The 21,118-nt window shown below is 39.7% G+C and overlaps 2 protein-coding genes across 2 annotated transcripts in view; one reads left to right on the forward strand and one right to left on the reverse strand.

Moving 5' to 3' along the window:
• Positions 1-21,118, reverse strand: part of LOC139725404 (KH domain-containing, RNA-binding, signal transduction-associated protein 2-like) — a 60,439-nt gene that overhangs the window by 20,495 nt on the left and 18,826 nt on the right. Inside the window, 5 exon segments of the mRNA XM_071636481.1 lie at positions 9,497-9,549; positions 13,519-13,681; positions 13,683-13,694; positions 14,658-14,896; positions 18,814-18,960. Of these exon segments, the coding sequence (XP_071492582.1) occupies positions 9,497-9,549; positions 13,519-13,681; positions 13,683-13,694; positions 14,658-14,896; positions 18,814-18,960 (614 nt within the window).
• Positions 2,678-4,375, forward strand: LOC139725403 (tigger transposable element-derived protein 4-like). The gene has a single exon (XM_071636480.1). The coding sequence runs from the start codon at positions 2,775-2,777 to the stop codon at positions 4,341-4,343; it is 1,569 nt and encodes a 522-aa protein (XP_071492581.1). The 5' UTR covers positions 2,678-2,774; the 3' UTR covers positions 4,344-4,375.

Genomic DNA, 21,118 nt, shown 5'->3' on the forward strand with positions numbered 1-21,118 from the left:
GTGCCAAATATGACGGTCATACGTCATATTATAAAGAAGTTATAAAGGGGGGGGGAGGCACAATGTGCCCCCCCCAGGTGGGGCATGGTAGGGATGCTACCTACCAAGTTTGGTAAAAAGATAAAAATGTACAATTTAGGCACCCATTAGAACCCTGCCCACTCCCCCTCCCCTAGGTGCCAAGGAGGGGGGGGGGGGGGGCACCCCTGATTCCACCATAAACAAACTTGAAACTACAGTTATCACTGTATGAACTCACAGCCGTAACTTATCTCTTTCACTTCTGGTTCTAGAGAAGTAATTTTTTTTTAAATATTCCATAATGGAGGGGGGTGTTGGGCCCCCTGGAGCCCCCGAGGTGAGGCATGGTGTCCATTTAAACAAATTTAGATCCTATTCCCCCTAGGGATGCTACCTGCCAAGTTTGGCAAAAATCGGTCGTGGGGTTTTCAAGAAGAAGATGAAAATATTTAAAAGTTTACACACGACGGACAATGCATGAGGGACGACAGACGCCGGACGAAGAGCGATCTCAATAGCTCAGATGAGCTAAAAAAGTTGATCACAAATACACAAAATACGAAAATAGTTGAAATAAAATTGTTTCTAGACTAAACCGTCTACAGTTATGATTTATTGAGAAAAAAATAGTGATATCTCCTTATATTATAGGCTTTATTGCAAAATTTTTATATGGTAGGATGTTTTGTGATACAACTGACCTACACATACGCATCAAATGTAATAACCAAAATATTTTTTAATCACTGCTCCCAATGGTAAACAGTACCTGTAAGGCTACTAAAGATATTAAAAATGGCAAATTAGATGTGACCAATTTGTGTGGGTGCAGACTGGTTGTGGGGAAGCATTCAGCGTCATTTGCTGTGGAATAATTCTTTGTTAAATGTCATGTTTTACTTCAGTATTACTTTTTGAATTCAAACAAACTCTGAAATTTTTAAAGATAAGTCATGAATCACATGATTCTAAAACAGACGCTGTCACAACAATCCAGGCTCGGTGATACGGTGCAATTAACTCCGCGATAAGAGGCGAAAGATTTTGAATTTGTAACAGTCATCGAACACTGTGCGAAGCGAAGGACAAAAAATCTCGAAAGTTCACCTCCTTGTATATCCCTTATTTTACCACCAAATCCCTTGAAACTTCACATATATGGATATGTCATTCCTCATATGAATTTTGGGTGATCTTTTGAGATATTTGTATTTTTCTGTTTGAGTCGATCGTGGGAAAGGGTTACGATTATTTCCCGACATAAGTCTACGTGTTCTCTACTGGTCAGCGTACGCTTAGCCAATCAGCGATGTCAGATTCGGCGCACGGCGACAAGGTTCGGTTTCGGTCCACAGGGTCATGAATGGGTGAGAGACAAACCCTCCAATGTGCTTCAACCGTTTCATGCAGCACGAAAACTGATATATTGGACTGCGTAACGCTTACACTATGGATTTTACGTGGGTCACAAATGACAGTGATCTTGATTTTTTTCCCAACATAACCTTGTGACAAATACTGTAAAACGAGGAATTTTCGCGTGCATTTTAATTTCGCAAATTTCGCGAGCGCCAAGATTCGCGAAACTAAAATGCACGCGAAAGTTCTTGTCTACACTTCATGCATTGAATGCCAGTGGCAGTTCGCAAAAATTTCATGCCGCAAAAAAGGCCGTCGGCTCCAATTCGCGAAAAATTCATGCCGCGAATATATCGTGTTTTACAGTATTACAAAAAAGATATTTGGAACACAGTATGGACATACTACAACAAGTCATACACCAAAGTTTCATTTTGGGGCAATAAAGAAAAAGGTGAGAAAATAACACTTTTTTAGAGACCAAATTCTCTTTTTTGGAAGCTAAGTCTCGATGTTATTTTCACATGATTATCCTCAATAAAACCCCAAATAACATTGCGAGTTATAGAATAGTTTTGCCTTAAATCTGCTGAATACAGGTAAACTCGGATACCTCGACGTCGGATAAGCCGAATATCGCTTACCTCGGAGGCAAAATGAAAGTCCCGATTGCTCCTATGGAGTTTCCGTGTGTTAAAATTTGCGTAGCTCGAAAAAAACTAACTCGAAATTCGGTTACCTCGAAGGGAAATCTCATGTCCCGATCTTTATCAACTTATTGTTTTTCCCAGCATGTTGCTCGAAGTGAAATTCGAACATCACGCACGCAACATTTTCCCCCCGATTAAGCACGCGTGGACAGCGAAGACATGTCACAAATCTTTTTACACTCGATTGTAAATATTCCGAGACAGATCATGCCCTCAAAACAATACATGGCTGGCAAAAAAAACACACCAAAAAACCAAGTCCCCCACACCTACCTACACACATACACGGTATGCACATAGCACCCATGCCAATGGAGTGCTTACGATAGCACTACGCTCTGCCCCAGCATCTCCTTTTCTTTAATCACTGTGTTCTGATTTTGCGGTCGTGATGGTCATACCGCGCGCGTAGATTTCTTAACCGCCGTGGCGCACCTGCTTAGGTGTTGACAGTTAAATCTTTGGCATTAATCACGGTCCATCAATTTCTTGCGAAGTGCTTTCTCTAACTTTTTCCTTTCATGAAGTTAGACAGACTGCCGGAGCGAATGGCGAGAATATGAATTGCGTAACTTCAATTTCTAAAATGTGAAAGAAACTGGGTACAAATTCTCTTGGCAATAGACTTCTCTGCCATTTTCCTTTTGTTGGTCGAAGAGAGTAGCACGTTTATCACTTTCGAGCATGGCAACGAAGCGAAAATTGAACGCAAAATCGTATCAGGAAAAATACTCAATCCTCACATTCATGGATGAAAATCCAACATGGAAGAAAAAAGATGTTGCGGCAAAGTTTAATGTGAAGACCAACACACTGTCGGACATGATAAAAAACCGCCACAAAATTGTGCAAGCAGTTGAAAATCCTAGTGATGCTCGGAAGGGCGTCAAGAGAATGAGGCAGATGACATTCGACAATGTGGATGCGGCTTTGATCACGTGGTTTCGGCAAAGGGAATCTCTACCCGATCTCCGGCTTGATGGGGAGATGCTGCTTGAAAAAGCCAAATACTTTGCCAAAGAATTAGGTCATGAGACAGCTCCCTCACAGGGCTGGATAGATCGTTTCAAAAAACGACACGGAATAGGCCACATCAAAAAGGCTGGAGAAGCTGCTGGGGTGGATGAAGAGCTTGTCCAAGGCTGGAAAGATGGAAGGCTGACAGATATTCTGAGGCGTTATGACCCGAAGGATATCTACAATGCCGATGAAACTGGTTTATTTTGGCAAATGTTACCAGAGAAGTCCCTCGGTTTTCAGGGCACTACCTACCATGGAGGTAAACAGCAGAAAACACGTGTCACTGTTCTAGTGTGCGCTAACATGGATGGCAGCGACAAACTCCCCCTCTTTGTCATCGGGAAGAGCAAGCGACCGCGCGCATTTAAGAACGTGAAGAAACTGCCAGTTGCCTACGAATCCAACAAAAAGGCCTGGATGACGGGGGCATTGTTTGAGGCATGGCTGAGGAAACTTGACGGCAAGATGGAAGGGAGAAAAATTGCAATGGTTATCGACAACTGCCCGGCCCATCCTCACATTAAGCTGGACAACATTGAACTTGTGTTTCTGCCGCCAAATACTACCAGCTTGACCCAGCCAATGGATGGTGGTGTCATCAGAAATTTGAAACAACACTATCGGCACATCCTTGCATTCCGACGACTTGCAGCGGCAGATGAGGGAATTCCCTTCAAATGGGACCTTCTTGACGCTATCATCGCTTTGAAGACGGCATGGAACAAGGTGTCCCAACAGACAATAGCCAATGTATACAGGCATGTTGGATTCGTTCTTCCGTGTGAGCAAGTAGAGGAAGATGGAGATCGCGGTGAAGAGGGAGGTGTTGAAGACGCACAAGAATTTCGCGGCATCTGGGAGAGATTGGGCGACCTCTTCCCGCTACCGGCCATGGAGAAATACATAGACGTGGATGCAACAGACACGGGCGTCGAGCTCCTAACGGATGACCAGATTGTTGAAATCACAGGAGTCAAAGAAGACGGCGAGAGCGATGACGAGAACGGTAATGGTGAAACCAGTAGCCAACATGGGGAGGATTGTGTGCGCAAACCACCTTCGATGAGTGAAGTGTGTCAAGCTCTGAATGTGATCAGGCAGTTTGACATCTTTGAGCAAACACCGGCTGAGCTGCAATTGCTCGTGGAGAACTATGAGCTGTATCTCATGAGTAATTATAAACGTCAGAAAAAGCAAACCAACATCACTGACTATTTCGCTGTTAAGGAGTGATGAAACAAATATGATTCGTACATGTTGTAAAGCCAAAAAACATGTTTCTAACGAACTTCTGTTAATGTTTCATACCTATTACTAAAGTTATCTAGGTACTGATCATGCAAAACCTTCTCCGTTCTTAAAATCAAGCAACTTTTTTTTAATGACTTCCCCTCCATTACTTTACGCTTTTCTGTGTACTGACTTATCCATTAGATACAACGGGAAAATATAAATCTGTAATGTAATGTAATGTAATCACCGACTCTTTCGCTGTTACGGGATTATGAGTGATGAGACAAATATGATTCGTACATGTCTAATTTAAAGCCACAAAACATGTTTCAAACGAACTTCTAAAGGTGTCATACCTATACTGTATTATTGAAGTTATCTAGGTACTGATTATGCAAAACCTCCGTTCTTAAAATCAAACAACTTTTTATGACTTCCCCTCCATTACTTTACGCTTTTCAGTGTACTGACAATACGTCATATCCATTATTATACGACGGGAAAATATAAATCTGTAATGTTGGATTTTAACGTTTGCTTTCATTGTACCATTTGCTGCCTCATGTACTTAAAGTAAGGCTTGGCTTTACATGTAATATGATGATTTTAAGTGGTGACCTCATGAAACATGCAACAGAACTACACTGTATTAAAAATGTAAGTACACATAAACCCAAAGTTGTTTGAACGTAAAACTCGATCTTGGGTTTCATTGATTTCAGTTCTGGCCTTTGGAGTGATCAATGATTGTTTCTGAAAATACTGTACATTGACTGTATGATAAAAAATATTTCAACCTCACCCTATGAACTCGCGAAGGCCAATTTTCGCTTAATTTTGTCATCGGTTCACCTGCTCGGTCTATGAATAGGCAGAGCACTAATTCTAATTAATGACGACCACTAAACTATTAACAGACTTTATGAGGTCAGACGTCTACACTAAAGTTCTGTAAACAATTACTTTACCCTGTTATGTCTTGTATCTTATTTGAGTTTTCGGTAATGTATTTTTCTTAACCCCCTTTCAAGCACTATCGTATGAGATTGCTTCTCTTTTTTTTCATGCGAGCAATCACTCTTTGTTAAAGTTTATGATTACAGTGGCAATGTACTCAGAAGTCGTAGACCGAATCTGATCTTGCGATATAAATCACTATTGGTTTTTGGCAACCAAGTAGCCCAACCTTCGTGTGTTGCACTTATTGCTGATTGCGACTGTACATGTTGTATTAGTACATCTGGTTTTGTTTGAATTTGCGTTGTACTGTCTGCCTTGAGTCACCCTCTACGCGACCGTTATTCTCCCAATCACGCATACACACATACACATACACTGAATGATGTTCGCCACGTACAAGGTGCGTTACCGTTCTCTACACTTGTTTATTGCGCCAGTTTCTCATCCATATAACAACGTGTTCATCTCGTCAATACAGCATACATATTTGTAGCTACAGTTGTAGCTAGTAGTAGACACGCAGTAGACCGCTAGCGCTGCATAGCAGTGCGACATTGCCGTCGCTCCCTGTAGCTCCACGTGCACGTTTTCACTGGACGTAAATGTCAACGATTGTCACTTTTTTGGTGAGCTTCGTGTTACACTTTGAACTTTGTGCATTAAAAGTTTACAAAGCTAAGAATGTGATTCTTGTGATTCTTGTGTATCTGTCTGCTTGGTAAATCTAGTTTTCGACAGGTTCCTCCACGGTATTCTGTAGACACACTACATCCACACGCAGATACAAATACTGTACATGTACATTCAGCACGCATTTCTCGCCCTCGATTACGTACCGGTACATTGTATTTTCTTGTTGTTTTTATGGTGATTGGTGAGTCAATTGTCCAGCAGAAAATGGTGTTGATTAGAAGAACATCGATTTCCATTCCATTTATACATTTTCAAGTCGACTCAATTCCAATTGACAAGCATGCAAACAGTCGGTAGGCACCATAACAGATACCGTGTTAACATCGATAAACATTGGATAAGCCGAAGAAAATTCGACGTACGCGTACCTCGAAATTCGCGTACCTCGAACCATTTTCTTCAGTCCCGACGACTTCGAGGTATCCGAGTTTGACTGTAGATTTTATCATTTTATGGCTTCTGAGGCGAGATATTGCAATTGTCCTGCAACACTTCCCCAGTGGTTTTGAGTAAGCATGTTGTTTACTTCATGCAAATAAGGCAGCGAGGTCAAAAGCTTTTAGCCAGTTAATGACACCGTATTGCCGAGCCTGAATCATGCCCTGTACAGAATTTTCTTCCCTTATGTATTAAATGAACAAGGAACTTCTAAATAAATGTTAATATACAGTAAGACCCCGTTTACAGTGCGGGGCTGGGCGGAGCCGTGGTCGAGCCGCGGCCGAGCCCAGCCTCAATTGCGAGGCTGGGCCCCGCAATTTTGTCCGTTTACACTGCCGGGCTCGGCCGCGCTTTTGATTAAAACCTTTCAATATTTTGTCGTAGTGGCGCTCTGCTTGTAAACAAACGCAATTTGGTATTGTCTGGTTTTCAGACCCTTTGCCAAATGAATTCCGTGGCGACGAAGTCGCCGTTCGGGCAAAGGCCTTTGGCCAATGAAAAAATCATTTGCAGGACAAAACCACCTTAAACTATACTAGTTTTCGATGTTGAGGGGGTTAATATCCTGAACAGCGAAGTAGTACAGGCAGAGGGTTTGGAAGCCAGACTAAAATTGGCCGCGCCTCGGCCGCGGCCTAGACCACCTCCAGAGCGTGGCCAAATGGGAGGCCAATTTTGGCCTCGCATTTGGCCTTTTGCACGTTTACACTGAAATGAAGGTAGACTCGGCCGCGGCCGAGCCGTGGCCGAGCCTCGCACTGTAAATGGGGTCTAGCATGAGGGAGATATGGTCAGGTAATTCCTGGATTTATCACAATCTTTGGCCAAGCTATTGCTATTGGTCATATGAAAGATACTACAATTCCATGCCACTGAAGTACACATATCTCCCTCACCAACATTCCGCATAGTTACAAACGCACACACAATCACAAACACAATGGCAAAATGACCTGTTTGTTTATGTCCCACATTCTTGAAGGAGCATTCAAGATGATTTTTATAATTTCACATCATGTAATACATAAATCAACAGCTCGATGTATAGATTTGTGGAATTTCTTGTGGTCCTTGAGCGGAGAAACCATTACTCTGAAATCTCTTAAATAAATTTCACTGAACAGTGTTGATGATGTAGGAGCCTCACATATTTCAGAAATGCAGCAGTGTAATTCCATTACAATACTACTTGCTTAACAAGTTCATCTTCTTTTGTTCTGCTTTCCTGGGCCCCAACTCATACATTCTTATGGTAAGGCTGCCGTGTCATCATCCTTGTTCAGTGCAATTGTTGTAAATTTTGAAAACATTCTTATTCTTCAACTCAATCACTATATTCTGAAACTCTGTACTTGGTAATGGTATAACTAATTTATAGTTGTTTAACTGTAAAAGTCTGAAAATCATCCGGAGGTCTCCTTTAAACATCTGTGCCAAATATCTGTCAGAAAATTTCTCCTGTGGCACAAAGTCTTACAGAAGGTGCTTTATCAAGGAAGTTCATTAAATTTTTGATCCTTTGACCTTCTTGGATTTCACCAATATTTGAACTTGAGACAGGCATCATAAGATTATGAACGTGTGGTGTTAGCTTGGTGGTCATACTGTAGTTCAAAGCTGTGGAAAGTTACTGAGAGTGCAACAAATTGTTGATGAGGCTGCTGCCACTGTAGACAACAGGAAAGTGAAGCTCATGTCTTACTTCTGCTACGCAATCGAGACAAAAATTAAATACATGTAATACAGAAGTCAGATTACTCTTTTGGATTTTGAAGACATCAACATTTGCCTGAAAAGCCTATTGATGTAAATTAGTCCAGGTATCACATCATGTGAACAGTAAATTAATATGTGAGTACGTAGCATTCTGAACAAAATCATGCTGTTTATTTTCTCACTATGCAAAAAAACCAAAACAAAACAAAACAAAACAAAGCAAAACATAAAACAAAACAAAGCAAAAAAAAAATCAAAAACCTTACTGTGATTGTCCTATTACAAGTCATCCGAAACCAGCACATCAATAGGGTTAACAGTTTCAACGGTGGAATAATTACTTTCACTTCAGATAAGAATGAACAACTAAAATATGTTACTTACACACACAAACATAATGATAGCAGCAAATGAAGAATTACATAAATTAGATGAAAACTAAATACATATTCATCACATGCATAAAAGTACACACAAACACACACAAACAAGTAAACATTAAGAAAGGCATCAAGTATAATCCTGGATCTAGGCATATGGATACTAACACAGGAGCAATATCTTAGAATATATAATCATATGAAATGCAGACATTTCAGGAAATGTTTTCAAAAAGCATACATGCAGCTAGGATGTACAATATTATAAAACGAGGCCTTTTCCCTTTCTCAGTGGCTAACAATCTGAGGTACATGTATTTCTGAAAAGCATGGCTATACATACAGACATTTGAAAGAAATTCAGTGTCCATCAAATGCATCTTCAAATGATATATATTCTAAATCAACCTATACTGCAAATAGGAACAGAACCACTGGTACTGACAGTGTAAATAAATCTGCTAAATTAAAATATTTCATTCCAAACTCTTTCATGAATTTTGACGAACATGTACATCTCAAATACTGTCATATGAACAAAGATTATTTGATAAACATCACTTCAAATGACAGCACTTTTAGCATGAATGTTTAGTTCTTGACCGTACTTGTTCCCCCCCCCCCCCCCCCCCCCCCATTTGAAGACTCAGTACACTTCAGGTTGTCCCATTTATAGTGAATTGGTGTGGTCTGACACTTTGCATCAGTGTACGTAGACGCTCTGGTGAGCTCTTAATATACCAAACATGCCTGTGGTCAAAATGGTCAAAATAGAAACTTTAACTTACTGCCCCTTGAAATAGAGGGGTGTAGTCCAGACTGATATCAATAATAGATCAATAGGTAACTAATTTAAACAATCTTAGAGTTAGAATCCGACTGTCAGAAATACCTGGCCAAGCCCAACAGTCATTACACTTCTCTTCAAATCACATTTATGGCAAGTAAAGTGAGGTTACTTACGGATTGGTGTTATCATATTCCTGATTATACAGCTCATAGCCGCCTTCATACTGCTGGAAAATGTGGGTAAAAAGTAACATATGCAAAGTACCATAATTATTATGAATGCCATCAACCTAAAACATTTCTAAAGCCATGATTAAACAGAAAAGGCTCTGAGATGTTAAAATTGACTTCAAAGACCTGGTAGTGTAGGGAAACATGGGTTGTCTGATTCAATTGATCTGCATTTGCTGGCCACCGGGTTACATTCCAACACTACAAATAGCGCCTGTCAATGATTTACAAATGATGCACAGGATAGAGTGCGTTAGTGGAGATGTAGCGCACTCGAGGGTATTTACAATTGTGAAACATGCACTACATTGTAAATACCCGAGAGTGAGCTGCATCTCCACTAACGCCACGAAATAATCCTGTGCATCATTTGCTTTATAAAATGGGTCGAAAACTAACAGCATTTTTCACGTACCTTTGTAAGATGTCCGAAGATGTTCGTCCCAAACATTTACGCACGTCGCACTTGGAAATCCCGCACATATAAGTACTGTACGTACGCCACACATGTTATGCACACAAGAAAGGCCGGCCGGCAGGCAGCCCGAACTAGAAATTGTTTACAGGATTGACAGCGCGTAATAGCAGCGCGCGACGCACTTGTAACAACTGATTGAGTGCGCACTGCTGGTGTAAACATTGTGACGTCAGGCTGTGGATGTTAGTGAGAAATTAACCCACGCACACGTGACTCATTTCAGCGCTTCCAATTGGCTACATTCTTGAACCCATTTTATAAAGCGTACTCTCATTGGTAACAGTTGACTTCAGTCGAGATTCTTCGGCCGTGTGTGTTCTTACATAAAGATCAGTCACAAAGCTACACACAATTCGTTACAGGCATTCTCTAATACATTCAAGCCAGACCAGCCTTCCCACTCCATGGACTCCCTACACTACTGGATCTTCAAAGGGGAATGAAACCTATATGAGTGCATGTGCACTGAGTGAATGCAGCAATATTAGTAGAACATGACAGTGAAATTTTGATGAAAATCAGGCAATCCCATCAAAAGTTAGCCATTTTAAAAATTTTGGTGCAGGTATCACTGGATGAGAAGACTACTACAGTAAAGTTTGTGAAGTCATGTATGGAAACAATATAAAGAGCATGTAATAAGAAAGCCACTAAATGTAATTTCTTACGAAAAGTACCCATTCCTTGGACTTGATGCTGGCATGTATATTATGTCTAAGGACAAGTCCACTTTCATATGCATGTGAATTGAGAGAATGCAGCAATATTAATAGAACGCATCAGTGAAAGTTTAAGGAAAATTGGACAATCCATTCAAAAGTTATGAATTTTTAGAGTTTCTGCACAATCACTGCTGGATGAGAAGACTACCACAGCTTGTGATGTTACATGTGTAGAACAAGATAAAGAAAATATAAAGAAATTTTCAACATATTTTCACTTTTCTTACATGATAAAAGAATACTTGACCTTCCTCTTTCAGAAGGCAGGGGGAATAATATCACCCATAACATATACGACAGTGACAAGTGTAGGGAATGTGTACTTTTTTCAAAATCAAACTTTGTGAAGTTCTATGAATATTTTCTTTATATCGTTCTACTCATAAACTGTAGTAGTCTTCTCATCCAGCCGTGAGTGTTTAAAAACTTTAAAACTTCATAACTTTGAACGAATTGTCCAATTTTCCTCAAACTTTCACTAATGTGTTCTACTGGTATTGCTGCATTCACTTGATCCATTAAAGTATACATCATATGATGGTGAACTTATCCTTTAACCCTAAAAAGGTCGGGGGGGGGGGGGGGGGGCACGACCTTTTACACATGCCTGTCAGACCAAAATGGCTCAAAAATATGATTTTGTGCGTAAAGTCTATGCAAATGGAGTTTTCTCCCCTTATTCATAAAGATATGATTATTTTCACTTTCATAGGGTGAAATCAATTAATTTTAGCATAATTATGCTTGGAAAAGGCTCTGTCATAAATTTTGCGCAAAAAAATTGTAAAACAAAAGGTCGAAAAACACAGAAATACATAAGAAATTCATAAAACAATAAAATACATAAGAAATTAAGTTTGATACCAGATTTTTTTTTGCGAGTACATTGTTAGGAATGCTACAAAGAATGTTATCACCAAAAATTAAGATTCAAGGAACTTTACTTTCTGAGTTAGGGCAAAATGTATGATTTTATGCATATATTAGCATAATTAATTGATATAATGAAAATTTCCATTTCTTTTTGTATAATGTGGTAGATTACGCCACAGGTAATGTATGTGCCCATTTTCATGACGACTGCGCGATCGACGACCGAGATCTCGGGGGGGGGGGGGGGGGGGGGGGGTTTGAATCAACCCCCCCTCAGCCACAGAACACCCCAAAAAGCCCGGCCTGGTTAGGGTTAAGGGTAATATCATTTCTCCTGCTTTCTGAAAGAGCTAACTCAAGTGCTCTTTATGCATCACACTAAAAAAGTGAAAACATGTTGAATTTTTTATATATTTTCTTTATAGACAGTTTTCCATCACAAATTGTTGCAGTCTTCTCATCCAGTGATTGTGGCACCAAAACTTGAAATTCTGAACTTTTGAATGAAAATATGTCGTTACCATGGCAACACCTTGTCGGGTACAAAACACAAAGATTTGCAAGGACCGCCTGACCGCCCGACCGACCACAGGCTGATTCTATACCCCTTATACACTTTGTGTATGCGGGGGTATAACTACACATGGGCTTTTCCTCCTAAATGCATGCAAAAAGGGATGCCCACCTTAAAATATTTAGAATTGAATATCCATTGCCCTCCTTGGAATAATTGCTAGAATACAAATTAGGTATCTATGAGGGTGATGACAACTCAAATCCACAGAGTACTGGTAAAGCATCTCTACATTTTACACAAAAATGAGAATAAGAAAGGAAAAGGAAAATCCAGAAAGTATCATTCTTGCTTTTATCATTGCAATACAATTTCAAGTCATTACCATCACAGTAACAATTCTAATTCTTGTTACATATATATGTGACCCTGCATCACAAAACAAACAGAAAGTCGCTCAGACACGAAATTTTAGTTAAGAGCATATTCTGAAAGAGCAGACTCTAAGCTTTAAAATGATGTATAACTCAAATCAAATGGACTCTCTAACCTATCTAAATATTGGAAAGAAAGCACACACTCAGGAAAACTGAGAAAAGAGGCTCTGAAGTACAGTGTCTATTCAAGCGCTTAATCTTCACCAAGCCGTGCTGGCTGTTCGATGAATGGGACAAAAAAACAGGATGTAAACCACAGGTATAACAACAATGAAGAGATTATCAGATTAAACTGAAATTGAGCATGCCTTATTAACACATTCTGTCCATAATTAATGCCAACTGTCAAAGCAGTGGCATCATCCTTTCAAAAGTAATTAGAGTTGAAAGTGAAGAGTGTGAACAAGGTTTTTAAGAAATGAAAAGTGGACTCTAAAAGACACACCTAATCACACTATTCTACCAAAAAAATGTTCGAGATAAACTGCTAAAAAATACACTTTCCTGCCCATTTTATGATCCCAAATTTTAGTATAATGTAGAAGAAGACTTGCTCTCTCAGAAAATATGGAAAAGTCAAGATCAGCTAGGTTGGCCCATTTCATCTATTTTCAGTCCTCACACAAAATCAGTGTGTGCGACTTTTAGTTCGTTTTGTGATGCACAGTCACATATGTACATGTAACTGAGAATGAATCATCCACCTAGTACGACCATTTTCTGTCAAGCCTAATTAAAACATGATCTTATGTAATATTCATTTGCACTTCCTAAATTCTTCATATAGCTTGTTGTATTTGTACTTTCAGTTTTTGTTTCTGATGTCAACAGGGCCCCGCTGGGAGAACAGTGCTTCGAGATCACAGAAGTGGCTACCCTGTACAAATAAGACTTGTTTACTAAAGATCATTGATTTGTACGATGAGTCTGTTTTTACTCACGAATTCATCAGTTGGTTCCATTTGTGATCCAAAAGAGGGTGCACTCATCCGAGGCCCACTGGAAGCACCTCTGAACCCTGCCCTCGACATTCCTCTTGAGTTGCCTCTTGTAGGGGTCCCTCTAGATGGGGCATGCCCTCTTGTCATGCCTCCTCTCCCTGGGGGGGCTTCCCATTCTGTAAAAAATTCAAAACAAATGTCGAAGACTGACAGAATATCTAGTGCACTGGCACAATTTTTTTTAAACATTTGCTAAGGACACTAAAAAGAATATTTACACACAAAAATGTGCCTGTTTGGAGCTTTATTTAGTGGATAGTCTGATTTTATGCATGAATTAGCATAATTCAGCATGAATCATAACTTTTTCAAAAATCAACTTCACATTTTTTAAGATTACGGCACAGGCAATGTGTGTGTCAATTTTCGTTGTGATCGCGCAGTCAACAGCTACGATCTGAAAGAGGGGGAGGGGGTGGGAGGCCCCCCCTCCGGCTCTATCATCTACCTAAATAGCCCGGCCTAGTTAGGGTTAATTTCGCAGATCTTGGCTCCTTGTGAAATTTATGAAGATTTCATGCACATGTATACATGTATGTTAGTCTACAAGGATATTCTGTTTTGTCATGTCACAAGTCCTCATAATTAAGAATTCATGCTTCCATTTAAACCCTATCAAAAATTTATTCTAGACTAGACCTATAAAAACTCTCTGTATAAAGAAATCCACATGTAGAAGCAATGGCAATCACAAGTACTGCACTCCTGGAGGCACTTGCAGATATTTGTAGAGTTCCTAAATCTTTCACACTTTATCAATTCCTATATTTCTGTAGTGCCAAGATTATTTAATTCTGAAACATGATTATTTGAACAGTCCTACAGTATCTATCACATTTCTTTTCCTTGAAGATTTTACAGACTACTTTCTTCTGAATACATGAGTTTAATTATGAATTGACACGTCATACACAATTTACCCTGACAACATAGCTATTTTTTTTTTAAACTGTTACAAGAAGTGATCTTCTCCAAATCCTCTGGAATAATGGGTACAACCTTTGTAATGACACAACAAATAAAATCTGCATGTCCTATAAAAGCATCTATTGACTTACTACGTGAATCCTTGACCTCACCTTGTTGGAGCTCCAGGCATGTGACCAGGTCTGCCTGGGTGGGGTGGTCCCATGGCTCTCATTGGATGCATGCCACCCCAAGCTCCTCGGCCCATGCCCCCAGGTCCTCCACCCCGATGCAGAAGTACTCTACCCCCACCAGGCCTGGATCCCGTGACGCTGGGAGGGGGTCCCGTGTAAGAACCGCTGATTACTGCGAGTTCCCTCAGCTGCTCCTGCCTTATGTCATCATTTGGATCCTGCACAGAGGAAATTACAGGATGAACTTATTTAGGCTGAACAAGCACTTTGTTTAACTTGCTCTGAAGAATGCTTTCATATCTACTTCTATCCAATCCAAATCTCCTCTCTTGGTATTAAAAAGAAATATGAAAATGATCTGTGATATCCACATAGATAATCACAAAAATGTCAATAATCTCATTACAGCAATTTAATTTTGCCCCCTTTCATGGAGAAGATGGGACCATGCCTAAACACTTTAATTCTTCATTTATCAGTGCATAGTGTACATGATACAAATTATCTCTCTTCTATGTGTCATCTTGTATTGCTCATAAACAGGTTTGCCATAAAAGCATCACCAATTGAGAGGAAAATTGGAGAGTGAGAGAACCAGTATCATATCAGGTTTACCCACTGAATATGTACAGGGATGGAATTAATTTAAAACTGACAGCATCACACTCATTGGGGATTTGTAATCATAGGACATGACATGTACAGTCAACTTCCGATACCTCGAATTTGTCAGGACTGAAGAAAATGGATCGACGTACGTGAAATTCGAGGTACGCGTACGTTGAATTTTCTTCGATTTATCCGACGTTTATCGATGTTCAACATGGTATCTGATATAGTGCCTACTGATTGTTTGCATGCTTGTCAATTGGAATTGAATCGACTTTTATATGAATGAACTGAATGAAAATCGGAATTGAAATCAATATTTCAGAAATAAAGATTTTGGTGGCCCGATCACACCACCAAAAAATAGTCGGATGTTTGCCTACTTTTGAAAATGAACAGTGGTAACAATCTGCTCCGTAAGATGCTAAAATATATGTCAGATATTTGCTTTTAATTTTGGAAATGGATAACAGTAATATTCGACTCGGTATGATACTAAAATAAATGTCGGATGTTTGCTCATACTTTTGGAAATGAATAACGATAAGACTCAGCTCCATATGGTGCTAAAACTAATGTCAGATATTTGATTTTGCGTTCAGAAATGAATAAGGATAACATTCGGCTCCGGAAGACGCTGAAATAAATGTCGAATATTTGCTTTGACGTTCGGAAATGAAAAACAATTATATTCAACTCCGTACGATGGTTAAATAAATGTCGGGTGTTTCCTTATAATTTCGAAAGGAAATAGCAATAACACTCAGCTCCGGAAGATGCTAAAATAGATGTTAGATGATCCCTTTTATGTTCGGAAGTGAATAGCAGTAATATCCTGCTCCATACGATGCTAAAATAACTGTCTGATGTTTGCTTTTAAATTTCGAAATGAATAACAGTAACATTCAGCTGCGTTCAATGGTAAAACTAATGTTTGATGTTTGCTTTGACATTCGGAAATGAGAAACAATAATATTCAACTCCTTACGATGACAAGATAAATGCTGGATGTCTGCTTTTACGTTCGAAAGTAAATTGCAATAACATTTAGTTCCGGAAAATGCTAAAATAAATGTCAAATGTTTGCTTTGATGTTCTGAAATGAATAACAATAATATTCAACTCCGTACGATGATAGAATAAATGCCGGATGGCTGCTTTTACGTTCGAAAGTAAATGGCAATAACATTCAGCTCCGGAAGATGCTAAAATACATGCCGAATGATTGCTTTTACGTTTGGCATGTTTGGAAGGGAATAGCAGTAACATTCTGCCCCAGATACCATGCTAAAAAAAATATTGCATATTTGCTATTACATTTCGAAATGAATAACAGTAATATTCAGCTACGTTTGATGGTAAAATAAATGTCTAATGTCTTTCTTGACGTTCAAAAATGAAAAACAGTAACATTCGGCTCAGTAAGATGATAAAATAATTGTCAGATGACTCATTTCACTTTCGGAAGTGGACAGCAGTAACGTTCGGCTCCGTACGACAATAAAATAAATGTCGGATGTTTGCTTTCACGTTTGGAAATGGATAAGGATAGCATTCAGCTCCGTAAGATGCTAAAATGAATGTCGGTGACGGGTTGTTTGCTTTTACATTTAAAAATGATTAACGGTAATATTCGGCTCTGTAAGGTGCTAACGTACTAATAAATATTGGATGATTGCTTTTACAATAAGAAATGAATAACGGTAACTTTCGGCTCTTTACAATGCTAAAACACATGTCGGATGCTAACAAATGTCAGCAAATGCTCCCACTTTCTCATTTCAAACCTAAGTTTTGACCTCCTAAATATATAGGCATCAACTTTTATAATAACCTCTACGTCTATTTGCTAAATCTTAAAACACAGAATGAGATGATTGAATTTTCTGTTCATTTGTTTTAGACATGGGCATCTGTTTCACTTCAATAATGCCTAACATTTATTTTTCTATGTTTAGTAGGACCGATTTAGTTTTTCTAATGTTTTTCTTGATTTTTTTGTGTCACCAGATTATACTTTCGACCACCAAAAAATAAAAATCAATGATATTGGTGGCCCGATAAAAGTTAGTGTGGAGCCCTGTCTATTATATTCTTTATTATGCTCGGCCTATACTTCCAGATCATATACCTCACAATTTTCATAATCGCATCGCTGGAAAAAAAAAAATCAGTGCTTGCGTTATCGGGGATGAATAAATGAAACAAACTTCGTAAAGGCAAAAAAAAAAAAGTTTTAAAAAAATGCACTACGCAGGAGATTGATGTTTGGACAGTGGACCGTGATTAATGCCAAAGATATAACTGTCAATACCTAAGCAGGTGCGCCACGACGGGTAAGAAATCTACGCGCACGGTATGACCATCACGATCGCAAATCAGAACACTGTGTGGTTAAAGAAAAGAAGATGATGGGGCAGAGCATAGTGCTATTGTAAGCACTCCATTGGTAGGGGTGCTACTAAAGTATGTGAATACCGTGTACGTGTGTAGGTAGTTGTTGGGGATTTTTCTTGTCAGCTGTGTACCGGGTATTTCTTTGGGCGCGCGATGGTTCTGGTCTCAGAATATTTACAGTCGAGTGTGAAAGGATTTGTGACATGTCTTCGCTGTCCACGCGCGCTTAATCGGAGATGCTGAGTGATTTTGCAATTTCGATTCGAGCAACCTGCTGGGAAAAACAATAAGTTAATTAAGATCGGGACAGTTGATTTCACTTCGAGGTAACCGAACTGCGAGTTATTTTTTTCGAGCTACGCGAACTTAATACACGGAAACTCCATAGGAACAATCGGGACTTTCATTTTGCCCCCGAGGTAAGTGATATTCGGCGTATCCGACGTCGAGGTATCCGAAGTTGACTGTATATAAACCCTATCAATATGACTTCCATCCAATGTTTCGACACTCGATATTGTTGTTGTGTTTTCTTCCAACTTTAAGTTGACAATATGAAGAGTCTTGCAGACTAATTTCCATATCAGAATGTGGCATGGAAAGCTAGCTTAAATGATAGCTGATACACTCTATCTACACTAGGCAGCATCCCTGTTTTTCACCTAGTTCAAAACATTTCATACTGGTCTTTTGTACAGCACATACAGACATGAATAAATCACCAAGTAAAACAGTCAAATCCATGTTTGAAACATATGTGAAAGTGGTTTCTGTGGCAGTTTGAGCTGCTTTTGACTCATTATAAAAGCAAAGCAATTCACATGATGCCTTGAGCACCTACAAAATATATTGCATTATGTTGTACTCATGTTCTACTGTAAACTGTCACCAACACCTCCAAAATATATATTGTATTTTGTTGTACTAATGTTCTACTGTACACTGTGCATATATATGCAGTACACACAAAAATAAACTGTGTAATGGAATGTAACTAGCATGCAAAAGACATTGGAGGGGTCCAAACCAAAACAAGATCTTGAACAGATATGTCGGCAGTATACAAGGATCTGCAACTTGATTCAAATGAGGCTGTATAAACAGGGTACTCATAATAGATTTGACTTACTGGAACAAGGTATTTCTGAACTTCTCCAATGCTATGCGCTAATCTGTAGTATGCATCACTCGCTGAACCAAGGACTTCAATTTGGACATGGAGCTCTTCATTGAGATGTGCAAATTTTTGGCTGCTTTCTTCTCGTAGCTTTTCCTCCTGTTTCGAAATGTGTGAAAAAAAAATCAATGCTTTCATCTTGAAATAATTTCAGCAGGAATCTTAAACATCTTACTCATGTAACTACAATGTCCTAATGAATCAAATGGCACTTGTTACAGGATAGGCCCTTAAGCCCACTGTGTGACCTGAGCCTGCGATCAGGTGCGAGTTGATAGTGACCTTGAGCTCGCACCAGCTTGCACCAGATCGCTGCGAGTAAGCGTGATCTCAATGCAGACACGACCTCTTCAATGCCCACTGTGCAACCTCTTTGCGATCTCACAGCGACCTCCCTGGGAAATGCCTTTTGTCCCATTTCCACACATGCATGCACGGTTGACGAATATGCAAATCGCATATTCTTTCGCAAACCAAACTTGGCGCGTGTCCAAGGAGGGAAGCGCTATAGGCCTACTTTGCCAGTGTGGCTATTCATCCACGCATTGGTCAGGGATGCTTTATTACCTCCACTAAGGAAGGAGGAGATTCAGTGATCATCGGTGTTGGCTTGTCTGTTTGTAAAATACCTCAATAAGTTGAGAACAGATTTGAATGAGACTTGCAGGAAAAACAACAAATGACACAAGGAACAGATGATTAAATTTTGGTAGTGATCTGGGAATTCTTATGGATTTTTGAAGTATTTTTTATCTTTTGGCATATAAGGTCAATGAACTTGGGAGTTCTAGCTGCGCATATTTAAGGTTTGTACGCACACAAAAGCGTGTGCTCTGCTTGGGCAAGGCGCCACGCAGCTGGAAGCTAATGACCAAAACAAAAGGCTTCTATATTGGGCAATTGCATGCCTATATGGGTGGAAATGAGTTGCTATCTTGGCGGAGGACTGCGCTCTCCAAGTGCTTTTCTACAGTGTAGCTTTATTTTTTGTTTGTTTGTTTAACATATATATCATCAACTTTTAAAAGTTTGTTTTAACATGCACATAGTGAAGTTGCGATTTCATTTTTTTGGTCACAACTTGCCACATAGGTTGTACACAGATTTTCACATTTCCAGTTTATCATTCAAGCGCAATTTCACCTGGGTCTAAAATCTTGATATGTCTAACTGATCATTATTCAAGTTAGTCAACCAGAAATAACAACATATTTTACACTCTGATAACAGAAACATTGAATGTTTGTCATTACTTTTGTTCACTAGCAATGCAAAATTGAGGTGATGACATCATCAACTCATTTGCATACAAATATCGATAGCACCAGAACTGATCTGCAAAAATCAGTGAAACTTCACAATGTCATAATTTCCCTAATTTTTTTTTCCAATTTTGGTTAAAATTTTATCTCTCTTACCAGACTAACTTCTCACTACACTTGAATTTGTCTTTAAAACTCAATTTTCCCACAAATTCTCTGAGTTTTCTACCTTTTTAGAAGGACGAGCAGACAGGCCTGAATGCTTTGAGAACTTGCCTAGCTTGCCTAGCTTGCCATCTAGGCTGAGCTGGAGTCGCTCACTGTGCGACCTGATTGTGAGTTGGCACGACCTACCCGCAGGTCACCACATTTTTTGAATATGTCCAAACCCTTGCGACCTTATGCGATCTCACCTTTGCGGCCGCTAGCTACTGCAATCTGGTGCGACCTTTGGTTACCCACTGTGCAACCTCACCACAGCTCCCAGGAGATCGCTACAGCTCGCAGGCTCAGGTCACACAGTGGGCATTGGGCTTTACATGGATATCTCACAGGCTTAGAGACTAAGTGGCAACCTGGTGGCGACTCGAGTCTCACTGGTCATGGAGTGGTTGAGATGTCTCCATAATGTCTCCTGAAAACTAGAATGGTATCTGGGGAGTCACGAGAGAATTGTACATGTTTGATCTTTTTTTGAGACTTTTTCCAGTCTTCAGCTGGTCCAGGAGACATCTCTGCAACATCTGCGAGACTTTCCCACAGCCTTGCGGGAAGCTATTGGCGACCGACTGGAGACATCAAGGAGACATCTCCATGACTTCCGGGCAAATAAGTTATCACCTTGTTCGACAACATCTCTGACGTTGCCCTGGAGTCACCTTGGTGACAATGCAAGCCATTTCTTGATCATTAGAGTCGCAGGAGTCGCTGCAAAGTCTCCTCCATTGAGATACAAGTAGGCCCTTTACTGACCCTCTATTCATTAAACTTGTTCC

The sequence above is a fragment of the Diadema antillarum genome, unplaced genomic scaffold (assembly GCF_040938485.1).
Source record: "Diadema antillarum isolate AM-2024a unplaced genomic scaffold, OU_Dant_1.0 seq00000039_RagTag, whole genome shotgun sequence".
Classification (NCBI taxonomy): Eukaryota; Metazoa; Echinodermata; class Echinoidea; order Diadematoida; family Diadematidae; genus Diadema; species Diadema antillarum.